Below are 21,936 nucleotides of genomic sequence, written 5' to 3' on the forward strand. Positions count from 1 at the left end.
AGCGTAGACCATTCCAATTGCGCTGCGTGACTCGCGCATGCGCAGTAGGGACCCGGGAAGTGAAACCACAATGTTTCACTTCCTGATCCCTTCACCGAGAATGGCGGCAGCAGCCGAGAGCCGAGCGATCGATCGGCCTAGGCTGCCCACATCACTGGATCCTGGGACAGGTGAGTGTCCATTTATTAAAAGTCAGCAGCTGTAGTATTTATAGCTGCTGGCTTTTAATAATTTTTTTTCCAGTGGAATCCCTCTTTGAAATCCCATCCTGCATCTGCCTCTGGGAGTCATACTTGTGGCAGTCAGGGTCTTGCATGCCTCTTGAGACTTGTTTCACAACAGATGGAGGGCTGAACTTCACTTGCTCCTGATATAGACTTTTCTTCCCCAGCTCTGCTGTTCCTGGCTTATGCTTTTAATGCATTGGATTCTTTCTCGCAGTGTATCAATTATGGGAATTTTTCTAGGACAGGCTCAAATGCACAAAAAGAAACTATATGGTGCTAAGGTTAGTGGGGGAGTGGAGTGTCGCAAATACTCAAGGTGTGTTTGGCATAGTAAAAGTATGTGTGCAAAGTTCCAAATTTAAACATGTCCAATTGAAATGGCTGCAGTTACTCCTGCACTGCCATCTATAGCTTTGTGTAGCTTTATTTGAAAAAATAAAAAGTTAAAATTGCACTTATACAATGTGTTCATTTCTAACAACTTTTTTTTTATTTTTTATTTTTTTATTTCAAATAAATCTACACTTGGATGGCGGCACCTGCTGTTTCTTGACAGTGCAAATGTAGTCCTGTCTATAAATAAATGACCCCTTCAGGCTTACATCCACCCATCAAATTATATATATATATATATATATATATATATATATATATATATATATATATATATATATATATATATATATAATTATTCTCAATATGCTGTGTACATATTCCCAGCAGCCAAGATCTGTATGCACGGCATAGAGAAACGCATAGACCCAGTAATTATCTCACTGGGTCTGAAATAAGGTGTGTAATGAAAAATGGGCTTTTAAAAAAAAAAAAGAAAAAATAAAATAAAAAAAAGTCGTAATGTGTTGATGAGGGGAAAGGAGGAAACCAGAAAAGGCAAAATATAAGCAGATTCAACTTCAGCTTTAAATGTATTGGCAAGAAACACTGGTTGGCAGCTCAGGGTTCCATATTTATATTCCACCAGAGGCAAAGTTTACATGGATTGTTGGTGTTTCTCTGGGGATTCTTCAAGGTGCTTAAGATTCCTTCCTGCAACACAGACACACAAAAGGCAAACTTGGTATAAAAAGTGATTACAAGGAAGAGGAATTGGGCCTCTTAAAGGGCAAGGACAGGTGTGAAGGCTCCTATGTACTGTGAATAGCTTGACCTAACCAATCAGTACTGTAAAAATACTGGATGTGAAAAAACACATGAGCTCTGTTTCCTGGACTGGGCAAGGGGAGTAGAGCAGTTCTAGATGAGTTCTTCAGACACATAGGCTTCTAATGATGTCTATGGAGCCAAAAACACTTGAATACACTCAACAAAAGCTCATGTACTTTGAGTGTAAAAGTGTGAACAGGAACAATTGACATGCGATTCTGATTTTGTAGATGGGTCCATTGCATTGGAGAGTGATCACTTCTGAGATCTCCACTGATGGACCATCTTTTCTTATATCTGTATGTGTGACATCTGTCATCTGTGACAGTTTACTCCTTTCTACAGAAAGCACTGCTGCCCCTGGCTTGCATTGTTTGTGTGTTAGGCTGTTTATATTGTCACCTGTAATTTATCATGTATATCGGGGGTTTTCAAACTTTCTAAGCAAAGGGCCAGTTTACTGTCCTTCAGACTTTAAAGGGGCCGGACTGTGGCCATTGGGAGTAGAAAACGTCCCAGCATCAGTGGGGAAAAATAATGCCCCATTATTGATGTCAGTGGGAGGATCTGTACCCCATCATTGGTGTTATTAGGCTCCATTGTTGGTGTCATTGGGAGGACTTGTGCCCCATCATTGGGAGGAATTAAGCCCCATTGTTGGTATCAGTGGATTAAATAGTGCACCAAGGGCCGGATAAAATCATGCAAAAGGCTGCATCTGGCCCCCGGGCCACAGTTTGGAGACCACTGATGTATATCTTCTGTAGTCCTTAGGAAGGTCAACTTTTATGCAGAGTCTCCGCTCCATTGAACATTATAGAAGTCTCCTTCTGCTGGCTACACCTCTGCCCACAGGTCTTTTGCACTTCCTGAACTCCTCCCAAAGGTTTCTCTTCACGCAACCTACATTGCATGCCATGACTGTACACCAACACCAGTCCTCAAGGGAATTGTAGTCCATCCCCCTACCACAGTGCCCCCGTCCTGTCTGCAGGAAAAGACTATGGCCTCCGACCCGAAACGGCTGGATCCTCTGAGTTTACTTTCCCCAGTGAAACAATGTGACAGGGACACAGTACATTGTGCCCCCCCCCTACATGGGCAGAATGCCATGGCCTGGTCACAAGTGCAACATTTAGGACCCTGGTAGTTCCTCCACTGGTCCCTGCTTTCTTTCCCATTGGAGCAGCTGCATGGTCATCCATTTTAGCAACAGTTCTGCGCTTGTCCTGGAGCTGGAGGAGGGAGGGGTGATATCACATGCCAATATTACATGGCCTTATCCGTTACTCCCCTCTTGGCTTGTGCAGACTTTGCTGCAGGTGGTAAGAATATGGATTATGCTTCACATGCCATTATTATTATTCCCACCCCTACCACACACTGCTGTAGGGTGTCCACAGATTTCATTTTAAAAATCTGGTAATGTTACTCTAAACACCCCTCGCGGTTTAACGTCAAATTCCAGCTTTCATTTGACTTTAAGTGGTTCCTTTGGGCCAATTTGGCTCAAATTAACTTTTTCCATCACATTACTATGCAGTCGGCTTGGCCCAAAAAAAAATCTATATCAGGTCAAATGAAAGCAAAAAATTCTATTTTAAGTGCTCTAATATTTTTCTTTTGACATTTGTACAGCTTTGTGCCTGCGTAATGCTGGTGTAGTTCTCCTGTAACATTTAGAGACTTGCAGACGGAGAACTTTCTTTATCTTGCTGACCCCAAGTTATGTTGATCTTGACTTCAGCATGTGCTAGTGCTTGTGTGGAGGAGACTTTCTTCTAGCTTACTTCTTCCTTGCTTTCGTCCCGTTACACCGAGGCGTGTCCTCCTTGTTCTGCTCCAGGGATCTCCATATTTCATATGTCTCCTGTTGGTTATTCTGGCTGACTTCCCAGACTGCTTTCCAAAGAAAATTTAACTTGCTCCAGCAAGTACTTGGCATCTGTTCAGACTGCACTTTTTTTTTTTTTTTTTTTTTTTTTTGACTTTAACTTTTCCATTGGCTTGGTGTTCATGCATGCGGGAACCACTGTTTAACTGTTATATTAAGAACAAACCACCCATTTCCCAATTGCTCAGTCTTTTGCCACTCTTGCTAAATTCTTAAGTCCTGCAGGGAAGGATAAAGTTTGGCGTTGACTGCATACTTCATAATTCATCATGTGAGCTCATTCTCCGTAGTGCCTGAACGGTATCTTAGCAGAAAACTATTTCATTTGTGGGCCAAGATTGTTTTTAAAAAGCCATTTTTTAGTTGGCGTGGCAGAATGTTGTAATTTATCTTCAAAAAGTAAAATATGGTCATAAGCCTCAGATTCAGGGGAGGGGAGATGACCATGGGCTTTAGGTAGCAGTGTGTGTTGACATTGCACTGCAGATATATTCTGACTCTCTAGACATGCACTGGCTGCAATCAAAGCGAACAATAGCCGTGTCCAGCTCAAGCCGGATCCAATTGCTTTAGCTGTCCAGACTTATATTTGGTAGTTCAAGGGAAAGATGGAAAATTCTTACAGTAGTATTGAACATTCGGCTTTTCTAGTTTAACACACTGATCACAATGAAATAAATATTTCCCAGTAAAATCTGTTAACCACTTCAGCCCCGGAAGGTTAACCCCCCCACGACCAGGCCATTTTTTGCGATACGGTGCTTCATTATTTTAACTGTCAATTGCGTGGTCGTGCAATGCTGTACCCAAATAAAATGTTATATTTTTATTTTGTTCCCTCCCCCCCCCCCCCCCACACAAATTGGTGTTATTTGATCACCCCCTAGGGTTTTTATTTATGCGCTATACTATAATTGAGAAAAGTCTGACAATTTTGAAAAAAAGAAAAAAAACAATCCTCGTTCTGCTATAAAACAAATCCAATAAAAAAAAATCTAAAACGAATTTCTTCATCAATTTAAGCCAATATCTATTCTGCTACGTATTTTTGATAAAAAACACAATAAGCATATATTGATTAGTTTATGGAAAAGTTATCGCATTTACAAAATGTAAATTTTTTTTTTTTTTTGGCATTATTTTTACTAGTAATGGTGGCGATCATTTTTTTTTTTTTTTTTGGGACTGTGACATTACAATGGACACCTGACACTTTTTGGGGAATTAGTGACATTATTAGTGATCAGTGCTAAAAATATGCACTGTTACTGTACTAATGACGCTGGTTGGCAATTGGTTAAACTTCTTCTTTCCCCAGCACTTGCAGCTTACAAATTAATTCTGATGGCTCCCCTCTCTCACTGCTGCTTGACTCTACTTCTGGTCTTCGCAGGAAAGAGTTTACAGTGGACTGTTCAGTCTCCAGACAAATTGTTAGCGTGGAGAAGGTACAGGAGAGAACCAAGCATTGCCAGGCCCAGACGCATAAGAAAATCATATGAAAAATACTGCTTTCGAAGCAATCATACGATTATCTGATCGTTCATGTACTGTTTTCGAGAGCCAATCGCAACAATCCAAAATGATTCCATGGGGCAAGCGCAAAAATCCTTTTCGTATGATTTTCATTTAGTACAGTTGTCGTCTGAAAATGCAATACATTACATCACTTCTGAATTTTTATTCTGTTGTTTGAGAATTTCCATAACCTTATTAACCTCTTTATTTTCTATCTGAGATTGGCAAGCATACAAAAAAAACAGACGATCATTCGTCCAATAATGTCGTAGTGTGTACCAGGCATTAGGCAAAGGGGCCAGGTGTTCCCATTGATGCACAGAGTGTAGGGAGAGACAACTCCTAGTCTCTGTATGCTAAGGGACTCCATAGGATGCTGCAAGTGAAAAGAGTCGCCCTGAAATAGGAAACCAGAGGCCGAGACCATGGCGCCAGTTTAAACTGTAAAATGGCAAAGCAAGGTTTAAAAGATGGGGAAGCTGCATACTCTGTGATTAAATCAACTGCTGAAAGTGCTTAATAAAACAGAGGTTTAAATATCACTTTAAATTTTAACATTGCAAAGGACCACACCAATATGGAGTGGTTGACCTAATTTCAATAATCTTGCTGGCGAAAATTGCAATACTGAGGTCACCTTTTTTAGGATTAATTTTGCTCTAGAATATTGTTCTTGAATTCCAGTTGGTTGCTGTGAGTTGCTACACAGATGAATTGAAAAGCTCCTTTTCCTGGCAGACAAATACTTTAATGCCGCATACACACAACCAGTTTTTCCATCAGAATAAACTGACGGTCTTTCTGGCGGAGTTTTGCTGAAACAGACTTGCCTATACACCATCACACCAAAGTCCGTTCGTTTAGAACGCTGTGACGTACAATGGGACTGGAAAAGGCAAGCTCAATAGCTGCCCTTGCATCATCTTTAGTCTGTCGGAATAGCATACAGAAGAACGGTTTTCCCAATAGAACATGTTTTTTAAGTCTTTCCAATGGAATCCATTCCTATTTCTAGGTCCGTTAGATTTAAAAAAAAAAAAAAACACATGATCGGAATATCCGAATATCCTATTTCTAGGTCCGTTAGATTTAAAAAAAAAAAAAACACATGATCGGAATATCCGATTGAAATGATTCCGCCTGACCTTTTCTGTCAGAAAGTCCGGTCGTGTGTACGTGGCATAAGGTCACTGTGTGGCTAAAAACATACAAGCAGTGGTTGGCTTTCCTTTTTTATCAAGCCAAGCATCCCCTGTATGCGTGGAGAGTGTGACAGGAGATTTACATGAGTGCATTTATAGGCCTCTCACTGGCTGTGTGCACAATGCCTTACGTTTTTAAGGTTTTGTAGTTTTACAGTCGGTGATTTGATTGGCTGCTATGGGTTACTACTTCTTATTTTTTTTATTTTTTTTATTTATTTTTTTTTTTTTTTACATCCTTGTTGCTCAGTCTACTGTTTTATTGAATATGTCTAATGTGTGATTTGTTAAACTTTGGTACTTGGTTTTAGTATAATGTATTTAGGGTGATTACTTACTTTTTTTTTTTATTTTTTTTATTTTATTTTTTTATCAGATTCATTGGAAGTACAATTTTATCTCTTAAAGAACTTGCAGGAGGGCAGATTCGATCTCTTCCATTTAAAGGCGTAGCTCTAATGAGTGAGAAAGGACAACCCATTGGTGTAAGTATTGCAGCCTTTATTCTTTTTCTTTAAAGAATAAAAGTTTATTTTGAGTATACACAAGAAGTGAAAGTGCACATAATGACAATAGTATAGAATCTGACATAGCCAGACCACATTGAAAAAAAAATCTAATTGGATTTAACTAGTACATTACCAAAATACCAGAATAACATATGGGGTACAATGTGTCATGTGGGAGCAGTCCCATTGAGGTGGAGCAGGAGCTGTATAGAGGACATGTCATGCTTAAGATCTAACAATCATAACAAGGGCATCTTGGTAAGGTTGTGTGTTCTTCTTCTTCTTCTTTCTTCTTTCTTCTTCTTTCTTCTTTCTTTCTTCTTTCTTCTTTCTTCTTCTTTCTTCTTTCTTCTTTCTTCTTTCTTCTTTCTTCTTTCTTCTTTCTTCTTTCTTCTTTCTTCTTTCTTCTTTCTTCTTCTTTCTTCTTTCTTCTTTCTTCTTTCTTCTTTCTTCTTTCTTCTTTCTTCTTTCTTCTTTCTTCTTTCTTCTTTCTTCTTTCTTCTTTCTTCTTTCTTCTTTCTTCTTTCTTCTTTCTTCTTTCTTCTTTCTTCTTTCTTCTTTCTTCTTTCTTCTTTCTTCTTTCTTCTTTCTTCTTTCTTCTTTCTTCTTTCTTCTTTCTTCTTTCTTCTTTCTTTTTTCTTTTTTCTTTTTTTCTTTTTTTCTTTTTTCTTCTTTCTTTTTTTCTTTTTTCTTCTTTCTTTTTTTCTTTTTTCTTTCTTTTTTTCTTTTTTCTTTCTTTTTTTCTTTTTTCTTTCTTTTTTTCTTTTTTCTTTCTTTTTTTCTTTTTTCTTTCTTTTTTTCTTTTTTCTTTTTTTCTTTTTTCTTTCTTTTTTTTCTTTTTTCTTTCTTTTTTTCTTTTTTCTTTCTTTTTTTCTTTTTTCTTTCTTTTTTTCTTTTTTCTTTCTTTTTTTCTTTTTTCTTTCTTTTTTTCTTTTTTCTTTCTTTTTTTCTTTTTTCTTTCTTTTTTTCTTTCTTTTTTTCTTTTTCTACAAAAAAGTACCGTGCTGAGTACTTTTCTTGTGGTCCAAATGATCACATGGAATATATATTATATCATTTTATTTATTATACTCTTGAAACCAGTATACTGTCTTAACTATTCAATCTAGTAGAGATAACTACTTATAGCAGCGTACTCACTGCTGCTGATGATTTTAGCTTAATAAATGATTTATAATTAACGTAATCAGTGTAGCATCTCCTCTATTCAATTTTCATTCTCTTTCATAGTCCACTATTGATTTGATGGTGTCCTATGAGTCACCTGTATCCCCTACAAATCAAAGTGACCCAGGAGGAACAAATGTGCAAACAGATGGAGGTAAGTGACCTGTGTGTAGAATTCTTTAGTAGCTCACCTGTATGAAATGAATGGGACACTTTTATTGTATTAGTATATGGTTCACTATTTTTATTGAGCATGATGCATGGATGTTGGTGTGGCATATTTTCTTCTCATAATATATTGGGAAACCTTCAAAGTGAGTAGTGGGTTTACCGTTTTTTAAGACTGAGTACGGGTACTAAGTACTCACCAGTACTGATTTTACTGATGCATGATTTTAGTGTCATGTGACATTTTATTTTAGACTAACAAAAAATTATTACAACAAATTTGGATGTGTTTTGAGCCACATCCGATTCGCATGACATGTGAACCAAGCTGGCTTTCTATGGAGCCAGTTCATATAGGTGCAGGCTGGCCGCATTGTGATTTTAAAAAGAGTTTGGTATGATTTTCAGTGCAGTTCAGGTGGTATTTCCAGTGTCATACACTTGGACCCCTTTTATACCGAGCCGGGGCATTTTTCGGCTGCTAGCGGGGCGGTTTTAACCCCCCGCTAGCGGCCGAAAATGGGTTAAATCTGCACGCAAAAAAGCCACGGGAGCTGCGTTTTGCTGGCAGTATCGCAGCACTGCCTCATGATTTCAATGGGGAGCAGTGGTAAGTTCAAAGCTCCAAATAAGCTGCTGGCAGGACTTTTTCTGCCGCCCTGCCGCCACACCGCTCCAATGTGAAAACCCTCAGGCTTTCAGACTGGAGACAATGGAGCAGCTGTTTTGGGGCGGTTTGCAGGCGCTGTTTTTAACGCTATAGTGCCTGCAAAACGCTCCAGTATGAAAGCTAAACTTTTGCATTTGTGTTAGAAAAATGTCCACTTGAAGGACAGGCTAATATACAGTATTTTATGTATAGAGCCTAAAGAGACCCTCTCACATCCTAATATGTTTTAATCCAAGCTTTTATACCTGTGAGTAAGAGGATACATACTTAAGCATGGTTCCTCCAACCTCTCCGCACTGTGGTATACAGAGGCGACATTACCTCTGAGGCAGAAACCAGCGAGGCACAGGGTGGACCCAGAAACAAGACAGACCATTTGGGAACTGTTGGTTTACTCATGGACTATAGGCAGGGCTGGTGCAAGGATTTTTGACACCCTAGGCGAAACCTCATTTTGCCACCCCCTTTGCCCTGCCCATGTATACTCCACCTTTTTAATGAAGCACCCATCAAATGCAGCCTACCATTGCCCATCATTGGAGCCTACCAGTTCCTATGAATGAATGTTTGCTTGCTTCCATTCATTCAGGAGTCAGGACACAGTCCTTCACCACCTCTAACATAACACTATATGTGCGAACAGAGCGGCGGCCGCCTACAGATGCTGAGACTTGGTTGCTTGCTGTAGAGAGAAGAGAGTAGGAAGACCAGTGGCCGAGCGCCCTAGGCAGCAGGGTGCCCTAGGCAGCTGCCTAGTTTGCCTAGTGGTAGCACCGTCCCTGACTATAGGGTTCGCTGCTATGGAGCAGCATTGAGTAGTGAGGGCAACAGGTAAGTTAAATATGTACCCTCTTGCATTGAAACAATTTGTGACTGTGTCCCATATACAGTGAACCTGTTCTTTTTCCTATGCAAGATAAATTCATAGGTTCACTGCAATTGCAGTGGTACCAGCAGCTTATTCTTGCCTCCCTTTGTTTCTTGCTCACTCTGTTTGGCCATTTGGAGGGAAGTGGCATACCTGAAACTTATGTGAATGTGGGAGGATGTGACTCTCGTTCATCCCGCTTGATGGTGCTGGTACCACTTGATTGGCATTTCAAGGGGCCTAGAGCTGTCACATTTGTTCACACAGGGCTAGCTCCCTTCGCTCCTAGTGGCTGAATGAAAATGAGGAACTGTGGTGACTTGGCTTTGGGCTAGTGTCGATTTGCATTAGTTTGAGGTGCTTCTGAGATAGTTTGGCATTCTGACTTGCATTTCACCTGCTTCAAGTGGGTTTTGCAATCCCATGGGCTTGTATGCAGTTGTAAAACTCATTCTATGCGAATGAAGGTTTATCGGCACAGGCCATTAATCTGTTGTAAACTGTCAATGGATTTTTATTTTCTTGATTAGCATGAAGATGATGCATCTAAATTTTTAATAAAGTTGCGGTTACCCGATACGAATACCTTTTAGCAAAGACCATTCACTGGCAGTTTTGTTTTGAGATGTCTCATACTAGCCTTTGGATTCCCCATTTTATATGATATATAAGAGGAAGGAGCCATACTTGCTTGGCTCAGTGCTGCTCATGATATGCCAAGAAAATATAAGAAGTATGAGTTATGTTTTCATGAAAACACATTGGGTAGATTTTTTATTTTATTTTTTCCAGTTAAGAGCATTGCATTGAGTACTGTTGACATCTCTCCTTTTAAATATACCAATTCAGCAATGAATGTTGCCATCTAACAATTTCATCTGTTTCATTGCAACAGTCCATTTATATACAGTGTGAGTAATCAGCGGGTGGTGAGGGAGGCTTATGCACAGGCAGGAAATCTGCATAGTGTTTTCCATTGTGATAACAATTTTCCTATGCAATCAGCAACCTCTACACCTTCATTTAAAAGTTGTGTTTTTTAATTATGGAGCATTCAAGCATCCTAGCAACCTTTTCCTGCCATTGTAAAGTTATTCTATAATCTAGAGGGGAAATACTTGAGACGTGACAAAACACTTTCCTGTACATTACTGCAGCTGTATGATGTTGATGATTTTTCAGTTAACTCGGTTTTCATCTTTCTGATGGAAAGGCCATGTATTCTTTTCATTACTTGACTAATCAGTCTATCCGAAAATTAATATTTCAGATTTTGGTAAATCTTGCACAGTTAAAACTGCAAGAGGGGGCTCTGAGACCTCTGCTCCATTGTTTCTGGAACTGTACACATACCAAGGGCATTGGGAGGGCATCCCATCTTCCGTGGTGGATATCATATGTACATTTAAAGACAGAACCTTGAAATTAAGAGCGAGACCTAGCACCGTTCTCCCTCTCTCTGGGCATCGGTATAGTGTGCAGGGAGTCTTGTGATTCTTCAACACTTGTATGTATATAAGGATACAGGTTATATATGGAGATTTTGACCTTGACAACATAAAGACAGATGACATTGTTGCAAAAACCTTAACCGTGCACATTTACACAAACACTGCCTGCAAAGACATCACCTCCAGGGGACCCATTGTTAATATCAATTCTAGAATTGACCTGTTTGAGAACATTGGCACATTTGCATTATTTCACCGGCTGCCACTACACTGATGCGAACTACCATGCTGCCCACTATTGCTTGGATGCTCAGTACACTGCTGCTTGCCATTGCAAGGATTTTCAGTAGGCTTTGCATGTATTCTCAGTATGCTTTGCATCAATGCTCGCTGGCTGCCATTGCATCATTGTGCATTACACTGCTGGGTGCCACTGCACCCATGCACACTACCACACTGGGTGCCACTGCATTTCTGTGCACTACACTGCTGAGTGCCGCAGCACTGATGCATACTATTCTGGCCACTGCTGCACCAACACAAACTTGCACTGGACGCTGCTACACTATTATGTGCCACCTACCTGGCTGATACTACACTAATGCACTCAACTATATGTGGCACCCTTTAGTGCTAGACTAGTGTAGGTAAATGTGTTTTTGTGACTTATGGTAGTTGTGTGAGCCTGTAATGGGTCAGGTTACTATAGGTCGGGGCTCTAAGGGTTAGGCCTCTGGTACCTATCCCTGGTTCCAGAAACTTGGAGAAGTTTGGGCAGCACAGTGGTGTAGTGGGTAGCACTCTCACCTAGCAAGAAGAAAGTCGCTGGTTCAAATCCCAACCTCAACACTGCCTGCCTGGAGTTTGCATGTTCTCCCTGTGCCTGCATGGGTTTCCTCTGGGTACTCTGGTTTTCTTTCACAATCCAAAGACATGCAGGTAGGTTAATTGGCTTCTGTCCAAAATTGGCCCTTGTATATGAATGGGCACCTTGAATTGTGGGATCCATGAGGGTAGGGACCAACGTGAGTGTGAAATGTACAGGGATAGGGACAATTGTAGACACTCACTCAGGTTGAACTGGATGGACTGGTGCCTTTATTCAACCTAACTATGAAGCTATTGGGAGGATGCCAGGAGGTGCTAATCTGCATATTTATGGGAATCTGGCCAATCCCCAGGCAGGAGACCAGGCCTCGATGCCTGGATCAGCCCCTAAATATTGTGGAGCCTGACCAGCAGGGGAGTCAGGTGTAAGATGGGAGAGGGGAGCTGTGTCGTGTGACCTTGGAGGAGACTCTGATTTGGGGGAGGGGGGGGGGCTCTGCCTCCAGGCTGGGAGATGGAGAACAGAGGGATATCAATTATCACATGGTCTCAGTTGGGAGACACCCTGCCTTGTGAAGAAGCATTTGTACAGCAGGAGGCCTGAACAGTTCTCCCTTCTGGGGCAGTTGGATTTCCAGGGTTAGTGTGAGTACCTCTACATTCCCAGGATTAAAGCTGCCAGATGTTACTGTATATCAAACAAGATTTTTTGGGACTGTGTCAACAAGCTGTGACCCAATCTCTTGTCCTGGGACATTTCACTAAGCAACCAGGTGGGCTGGTGTTTTTAAGAGGCGACATATTGCTCCTACAAGTGGAGACTTTGCTAAGATTCTACTCTGGGGACACAGAGCTCCCATAAAGGTTTTTTTTTTTTTTGCCAAATCCATAGAGACTGTTGCTTCTTCAGAGGGACTACAGTCAAGTATTTGTTAATTGTTCTTAATTTCATAGAGAAGGAAGTTCTCATTTAAGTCAAATCAGGCATCACATAAACCCCATACCCTATCCAACTTGTTCTCCCCCAAAAAACAACAAAAACAACAAAAACAAGTTCTTGGACGGTTTCCCTGTCTCTGAATGAGAATTGAAGGTGTTGCCTGGCTGTGCAGGAATAGTGGATCCCAAAATACTCCAAAAATTACTAATAAATATTAGTTGTGCTCAAATGCTTGCATACCTTGGCAAAAATTGTGACGTTTTTGCATTGATATTGAAAATTATGACTGATCATGCCAAAACTTTTTTTTTTTTTTTATACAGTGCTCACAGCAGGCATCTCAAGTATTGAAGACCATAGTTTGTTTGGACAAAGCAAACTATTTGAACTTCACTAAAAGCTGGAGATCCCCTTCCATGGTGTACAGTATTATGAGCATTCAAAAAATGCACCTGGGCAAATTTTTCCTAATTGGAATCCTGCAAATGAACCAAATTAACCTATAGGCAAATCTGAACCTCATCCCCACTGAAGAGCAATTTTATTGGCTGCAGGAAAGCTTCTGGAAGTATGTTAAATCCCTTCCTGAACTTGATCATTTTATACTAGTGTTTTCAAGCTGAGTTGGAACCCCACCAGTGTGCCTGAGGCCTTGTGATGCCTTACTGAAACATCCTTCCTGGCTCCAGGAAGAATTTCTAGAAGCTAGTTTCTGGAAGGCTTATGTTTTTATATGTTCCTTTTTCATCCCAGGCCAGTCTTTAACCACTTACCCCACCACGGTACATTTGCTGTGGCGGGGCAGCAACTGCAGGCTTAGTCCCACACGCATAAAATGTATGTATGTATATATATGTGTGTGTGTGTGTGTGTGTGTGTGTGTGTGTATATATATATATATATATATATATATATATATAATATGCTTCTCTACTGCATGGTCATTCGGTGTCCACCGCACATTGCGTTTACTGGTAACTGGGTATCATGTGATCGGTATGATTGGTCATAGTGATCACATGATGATAATGTAAACAACCTGTTGTGATTTTTATTTTAATGAAAAACTTGCTTACTGTTGTGTTTTTTTGATTGGCCCATAGCAATCACCTGCTACCTGGCTACGTGCACGATGTGATTAGCTGTAGTCAATCACATGTGAATCACAACCATAAGCAAGCTGTTCTTGAATGGGAATCCCGTTTGCGATAGCTAAAACTATTGCTTATGCAATGATCATCACTGTATTAACAACATTGAAAATAAAATCCATTTTATTTATTTTTTACACATACTGTCACCAGTTAGTATTCCTGATCACTGCCATGCCAGTCATATGATGATGCTGTTCTGCACTGGTGACAGTACGTTAAAAAAGAAAAAAAGTATTTACTTTTCCAAAAAAGTGACAAAAAATTGTAACTTCAGTAAAATCACAATGTTCTTACTAAATACCTTGGACTGTCTACTTCCCAAAAAAGGGTAATTTTGGGGCTATTTTGTACAGTCCTGGCATTTTAAGGGCCTCCAGAAATTAGATAGACCATCCAGTAGATCAGGATTGATACATTTTTTATATATACACACACACACACACACACACACACACACACACCATGTCTTGTAGACACTAACTTTCGCACAAACCAATTAAAAAAAAAATATATATAACACTAAAGACAAGTAGCAAAGTACACTTTGGTCTAAATTTTATGAAGAAGCTCAAGTGACTCCAGAGCTTAAGTGGTTAGGTACCATTGCACATCTTCCAAGTTTTTATTGTAACCAGATGCTTGGCTAAGAACGGAGATTGAGAAAACGCTGTCTGTAGCTGCTGCCCAGTGGTGCAAAGTTGCTGAGCAGGAAATGCTCAATAGACTGTGTCAGGAAGCACTGCACTGTGGGAGTTGTAATCCAGAGCTGACCGACTGTACTGTAATCTAGGTCTTTTAAATGTATTTCCCAGGAGATTGCCAGGAGGAAGGGAAAGTGAGGCATTTTCTCAGGCTGCACAGGACACGGCTTCCTCTTGCTGTGAGTGAGACCAGAGAGGGCGCCAGTGTGCACAATCACTGCTGCATATCGGCAATCTGAGCAGGATTTACAGCACTGAATTAGGGGGATGCGCCGACAGCCAGAGAGTGGACTAATCGCTGTGTGTGATTGGATGACAAGCTGCAAATACCAATGCGATTAGTAAGCTGCTTATGTGGGGATTTACTATCTGCTGCTAGAGAGATTGAGCCCTTTAGGAACTGATTATACAGCCATGTAGTAGCTTTATGGCTGCCTGCAGGCTTGACTGGGACTATTCTCTTGTTCATACATTTTATTAGAGTAAAAGGTACATGGCATATAGTCAGAGGAGGAAAGCTCCATCCAGGAATAAAATAGAGAGTGTAATCAATAGGGACACAGCTCAAATTGTTTAAATTATAGTGACTGGAATTAGTCTCATGTGCACCAACGCTGCAGCTGAGCCCCAACACTAGCTGGTTGAAGAGTTAGAACTAAAGACTGTCCTGTTAAAACTGCTATACAGAGACCTTCACCTATTTATGCTAAGAGGTACTTCTCAGGGGACATTGCACCATATTCTAGCAATTCTAGAGCCCACTCTAGACTAGTTAAAGCATTATTATTCACATTGCAGTTAATGCTTGTATGCTCCGGTTATTCCTGACTTTCCTGAAGAAGGGCAGAGGTTTTTCTTGTAGTCGAGGTGCAGACCAGAGAACCCAAGTTACCAAGTGGCTCCTGCGGGAATAACGCTACATTTATCCCCATTTATTACATTTTTAAGTGAAGCAATTAGAATTATATTAATATCCTATAATATTCATGCTAATTATTCCATCTGTAATTCTGTAGAGGGATCTGGAAGGCATATTCTATTGTTAAGGTAAACATCAGCTGGAAACCACTGTTCTAATTGCACAGTAGAACTGTCTTTATTACTCAGCAAGTCACAGATGCCAGTCCATACTAAAAAAAATAGCATTTTAAGAATAGTTATAGCTGATTGCTATAAAATAACAGACGTTTATTCAGACCATTTTATATTCAAGGACTAATGAAGGACCACTTTGAAGAACTTTAGGTTCAGGACATGTGCTACCTGCCATGCATATAAAGTGATTTCCATTTTCAGCTAAACTTTGAGAGGAATATTTCCAGACGCTTAGTGTGGTTAGCGCCTACGTCATATAATAACTCCTCCTGCACTGTACACTTTCTTTTTTCCTTTATAACCTATTAGTCATGTTTGCCGATCAGAGGCTATAGAGCTTGTATAAGGTGAAACAAATCCTTTGTTTGCAGTTTTTCTGAACCTGTTCTTCTTGTTGGCGCTGCACATGGATTACCAGTGTTCACTTCCTGTTAACCATGCATGTCTGGGTGTAGTTTGAAAATATGTGACCATACATTAAACTGTCACTTTACTAGGCTTTTGAACTCCATAAATGGCCGTGTATATAGCTGTCATATACACACAGCCCAAGATAGCTGGGGATTTCCTTGTTCAAACAGTTCTTATTTTTACAAAAGTTATGAGTTAATTTCTGCAATGTTTGTCTTAAGTAAATGGCGGCACTAATAACAGAATCCTTTTGTGTTTACCTTCACAGCCCTCAGCCCATTATAAACTAGCAACATTAACAATTGTAACTCAAGGTCCAGCTTTAGGGATGCACCGAATGGGTTTTTTGGTGCCGATACTGAAAATGAAAAATACACTAGGCCGAAAACCGAAACCGATCCCGTAACAGCACCGATACCGAAAATGACTGTTTTTAAAAAATATTTTTATACAGGAGGTGGTCAGAGACTGGGGACATGGTACAGGAGGTGGTCAGAGACTGGGGACATGGTACAGGAGGTGGTCAGAGACTGGGGACATGGTACAGGAGGTGGTCAGAGACTGGGGACATGGTACAGGAGGTGGTCAGAGACTTGGGACATGGTACAGGAGGTGGTCAGAGACTGGGGACATGGTACAGGAGGTGGTCAGAGACTGGGGACATGGTACAGGAGGTGGTCAGAGACTGGGGACATGGTACAGGAGGTGGTCAGAGACTGGGGACATGGTACAGGAGGTGGTCAGAGACAGGGGACACGGTACAGGAGGTGGACAGAGACTGGGGACACGGTACAGGAGGTGGTCAGAGACTGGGGACACGGTACAGGAGGTGGTCAGAGACTGGGGACACGGTACAGGAGGTGGTCAGAGACTGGGGACACGGTACAGGAGGTGGTCAGAGACTGGGGACACGGTACAGGAGGTGGTCAGAGACTGGGGACACGGTACAGGAGGTGGTCAGAGACTGGGGACACGGTACAGGAGGTGGTCAGAGACTGGGGACACGGTACAGGAGGTGGTCAGAGACTGGGGACATGGTACAGGAGGTGGTCAGAGACTGGGGACACGGTACAGGAGGTGGACAGAGACTGGGGACACGGTACAGGAGGTGGTCAGAGACTGGGGACACGGTACAGGAGGTGGTCAGAGACTGGGGACACGGTACAGGAGGTGGTCAGAGACTGGGGACACGGTACAGGAGGTGGTCAGAGACTGGGGACACGGTACAGGAGGTGGTCAGAGACTGGGGACACGGTACAGGAGGTGGTTGATTCTGCGGATGATCTGTCTATCTAAGTGCCCGGACAAGGGGGAGGGGCTGCGTGTGACGGCGCGCGGCCGGGAACACACAGCTATTGAAATGAAAGCTGTGATGTTTCCGGCGCTGTGATCAAACAGGCGGCGGAGGCGGCTCTCCTGCGCTATACACCCCCGTGATGGGCGTCACCAGGGGCCGAGCCCCACCCAGGCCACGCCCCATTTTCGGCTCCATTATCAGACGTTTTTCTCTTTCGGCAAATTGCCGAAAAGGGCATTTTCGGCCGATATCTTTCGGCGGCCGAAATTTCGGTGCATCACTATCCAGCTTCATTATAAGCTCTTTATGATGTATGTAAAGACATAATAAATCTTCTATAGCTTGCCATAGGTATGCAAAGGTGATCTGATGTAAGGCAACATCCAAATGACCAAAGGCTTGTCTGTTGGCTAGATAAGCATGTACACTTGGTTTTAAAAGTTATTATCCAGGTCATAGTTTGTCCGGTAGTATTTGGTCCCATTCAACTTTACTTGTTCTATGATGAGAACATTTTACCAAGTAGCTTTCTCCCCTTAAATTGAGGAAGCTATTTGTATTCATGGCAAAACTGCTTTAACATTATAGAACAAGTCCAGTTGACTGACTAATAAAGGCCATGTTGGTGTGACTGAATTAAGCAAACAAGGGTCGTCTTCTCTAGGTACAGGCATATTACAGGGCGATTCTGAGGTTGGTAGAGTTGTGTTCTAAATTTATGGGGCATTTCTTCCCCTAGGGTGGTCAGATTGGGCCTGCAGAGAGGGCCATCCTCTAAAACCTCAAACTACCTACATCACAGTGCTGTCATAAAATCAGGCCAAATAAAATATTATCCAGTGCAGTAAATATCTAAATATAAAATGGTCCCATATATTTCAAAAGTCAACCAAAAACAATATTCCTCCGATTATATAAAGTGCTTCATTGTGCAGATGAAAGTGCTCTGTGCTCATATAACTGCTCTTGGTGCTTCACAAAGTGCTCTGTGCCGATGCTGTGCTTCCACACCCTCATCGGATCAAATGGACTGCGGGAATTAAATCGTTTAAGTTCAGCTGAACTTGCATGATTTCATTCCCGCATGTCAGTCCCGATTTTCGGGGGCTATTTCAGAGACATTGGTGCGGGTTTCTGCTCAGATATCAATGGAATATGCACCCCAAAATTACCAAAAGTAGTACAGAAACTACTTTTGGGATGCGGATGCTGCCAACTTAACATGTCAAATCACATGCCCAATCTCATCAATGTGAACCAGGGTTTATGCTTGTTCAGCATAAAGGTCAAAGCAAGCTTCGGGAACAATCCTCCTGTGTACTCTGGCAGCAAGGTTCACCTCTCTCGATGCTCACAGTCGTCCTTAATACTTGTCTACCTGCAAAAAGAAGATAATGTCCAGACCGTCTTCTGATCTAGGCAGCACAATCAGGTCAATGTCTTTGTGTTGCAGGAATTATATTGACTTGGAAACACTCTAAAAATGACAGGATTTCCAGTGGAGAGCCAATGACAGGAGGTGGACATTCCAAAAGAACATGTTGTAGGCCATGGTAATTAGGATGAGCATAGTTTAGTGACCAAACTGCAGTGGTGAAAAGTTTGGTCGCTGACCTGGTCAGGATACTGTCTGGACAGAATTATCTTTTTGCAGGTACACAAATATTAATGACGACTGTGTGAGCATCGGCAGAGGTGAACGGAGGTAGAAAGGCTGAGCCTCGCTGTCGAAGTATACAAGAGGTTGTTCCCCAAGCTTACTAAGACTTTTGTGCTTGACAAGCATAAGGTCAATTTGATCTGGTGAGTGTGTGGAAGCACAACATTTGCATGGAGCACTTTGTGGAGCACTAAGAGCTGTTCTTTGCACAATGAATCACTTTATAATGAAAGAATATAGTTTTTGATGGACTTTTGAAATATATGTTTTATGTTTAGACATTTACTGCATTGGATAATATTTGATTTCGTTTGGTCTTATTTTATGACAGCTCTGTGGTATAGGTAATTTGTCATCACACAAAGGGCCAGATTTTGGTCAGAAATACAATATGTATGTTCAATTGTTTTAGATGTGATTTGCATACAGATGGTTTAGCGTTTTACACATTTAAAGTGACGGTGCTGTATACAATTTTTTTTTATTAATTTTTTTTTTTTTTTTCATCCTCTAAAAACCTATGTGTATATTTTCACAAATCGCCCCATGCAGACAATGATGAAGAAGATGATGGAGATGTTGTCGACTCAGGATTTAACCCATTTATGCCAGGTGTTCCTGGTCAGACAGAAAATCAACTTGCTCGACGTCTTACCAAAGGAAAGAAAACCAGGAGGATTCTTTCAAACAAACCTCAAGACTTCCAGGTAAATTCATGGCAGAACATATAAGATGTGTATACTTGATGAGGAAATGAACAGGTCACCATCTCTAAAAACCTACATTCAGATTCTCCTTTTTTTATGTGGGTTTATTTTATTATTCATTTTTTTTTTTTTATTAGTGTCCTTTTTAAGGGGATGATTCAGATTAAAGAGGCGCTCCAGACTTGCATAGTTATATAGTAGGTGAGGCTGAAAAAAGACACAAGTCCATCAAGTCCAACCTATGTGTGTGCTTATATGTCAGTATTACATTGTATATCCCTGTATGTTGTGGTCGTTCTAATAGCTCCTTGAAACTATCAATGCCCCTCGCTGAGACCACCGCCTGTGGAAGGAAATTCCACATCCTTGTCGCTCTTACAGTAAAGAACCCTCTACGTAGTTTAGGGTTAAACCTCTTTTTTCTAATTTTAATAAGTGGCCACGATTCTTGTTAAACTCCCTTTTGCGAAAAAGTTTTATCCCTATTGTGGGGTCACCAGTATGGTATTTCATCAGATCATATCATATCCTATATCCCCTCTCAAGCGTCTCTGCTCCAGAGAGAATAAGTTCAGTGCTCGCAACCTTTCCTCATAACGAATATCCTCCAGACCCTTTATCAGCTTTGTTGCCCTTCTTTGTACTCGCTCCAGTTCCAGTACATCCTTCCTGAGGACTGGTGCCCAGAACTGGACAGCATATTCCAGGTGCGGCCAGACCAGAGTCTTGTAGAGAGGGAGAATTATCGCTTTATCTCTGGAGTTGATCCCCTTTTTAATGCATGCCAATATTCTGTTTGCTTTGTTAGGCTCAGCCATGGCATGCAATGCCAAGCTGCTGCTATCATCTACTAGGACCCCCAGGTCCGTTTCCATCCTAGACTCCCCCAGAGGTTCTCCCCCCAGTGAGTAGATTGCATTCCCATTTTTGCCACCCAAATGCATTATTTTCCATTTTTCTACATTGAACCTCATTTGCCATGTAGTTGCCCACCCCATTAATTTGTTCAGATCGTTTTGCAAGGTTTCTTCAGAAAAAAATTAAGTCAGCAGCTACAAATACTGTAGCTACTAACTTTTAGTATTATGACAGTTGCCTATCCACTAATCCGGCTGTGTCTTCACCCGAGCTGTTTTTTTAAAATCGGCTCTCTGGTGCGGCTGATGGAAACCAGCAGTGAAGCCTTGCGGCTTTACAGCCGATTCCCCCCTGAGCATTTGCGAAGCGCGCTGCACTTTGTGAATGGCCCGGTGGCAGAAGGAGGAGCGGGGCCAAACTTCTGGCTGATCCCGCTGCAACAAACTCATCCAGAAGTGGGAGCTGGTACCTCTCAAAATCCCCCCCCCCCCCCCCCAAATGTGTAATCGGAGGAGCCAAACAAGCAGAGCCTCCCCTTTGGGTTGAGTTTCACTTTTAAACGGTAGAGGTAATGTTGTTGAGTGTGAATGGAATAGCCCTCTTCTAATAATTATACTTGCCTTTCACTCGTATAGCTTAGAGTAGACCAGACCTATCGCAACTTTAAGGGCATCTTGCTGTAAGCAAAATCTTTTTACCAAAAGGTTGTTCTTTTCGTTTTGGTTAGAGGGTGATGGGATAACATGTGGTATTATTTGCAGTGCATGTGAGGGAGAAAGAAACCTATATTCAGTACATCTCTCCCAATATATGCACATTTTCAACATGTTTTACCCTTTTTTAAAGACCCTGCAAGTACTAAAAAATTCAGATCAGAAATTCTGCCAGCAAAATTTGGATGTGAGCTTTTGGTGGCAGAATTCCAGCCATCAAAATATTGAGAGCAGGTTTTTTTTTTTTTTGGTCGGAAAAAGATCGGAAGTTTTGATCGTCTGTACAAATTCTGGCGCAAAAAATTCCTACACATGCTCGGAAACAATTCAACGCATGCTAGGAAGCATTGAACTTAATTTTCTCGGCTCGTCGTAGTGTTGTACGTCACCATGTTCTTGACATTTGAAAGTTCAGAGAATTTTTTGTGTGACTGTGTGTATGCAAGCCAAGCTTGAGCGGAATTCCGTCGGAAAAAACGTTGATGTTTTTTTCTGACGGAATTCCGCTCAAGCTTGGCTTGCATACACACGGTCACACAAGTTTGCTTTTGTGTATGGGGCATTAGACTTCTAGTAGTGGTCCAACAACACAGCATTTTTGTTGTGTCCGCCTTGCCTGTTTTCCTTTTTCCACCCTTTATTATGCACAAAATGGAGATGAATAATTTTGTAGAAACTAGGAATAATTAGACTCTTTGAGATGACACAGAAATTGTGCACAAGACACACTGCAA

The 21,936-nt window shown here is 41.3% G+C and overlaps 1 protein-coding gene across 5 annotated transcripts in view; it reads left to right on the plus strand.

The window, feature by feature from the left end:
- The window catches only part of MYOF (myoferlin), a 229,345-nt gene that overhangs the window by 61,020 nt on the left and 146,389 nt on the right, over nucleotides 1-21,936 (plus strand). For all 5 annotated transcript variants that reach the window (XM_077455200.1, XM_077455202.1, XM_077455203.1 and 2 more), the window contains exons 4-6: nucleotides 6,382-6,490; nucleotides 7,745-7,835; nucleotides 19,477-19,631. In XM_077455200.1, the coding sequence (XP_077311326.1) occupies nucleotides 6,382-6,490; nucleotides 7,745-7,835; nucleotides 19,477-19,631 (355 nt within the window). The remainder of the gene's footprint in view (nucleotides 1-6,381; nucleotides 6,491-7,744; nucleotides 7,836-19,476; nucleotides 19,632-21,936) is intronic.

Source organism: Lithobates pipiens, unplaced genomic scaffold, assembly GCF_037356315.1.
Source record: "Lithobates pipiens isolate NorthernLeopardFrog02 unplaced genomic scaffold, aLitPip1_a1.2 Scaffold_25, whole genome shotgun sequence".
Classification (NCBI taxonomy): Eukaryota; Metazoa; Chordata; class Amphibia; order Anura; family Ranidae; genus Lithobates; species Lithobates pipiens.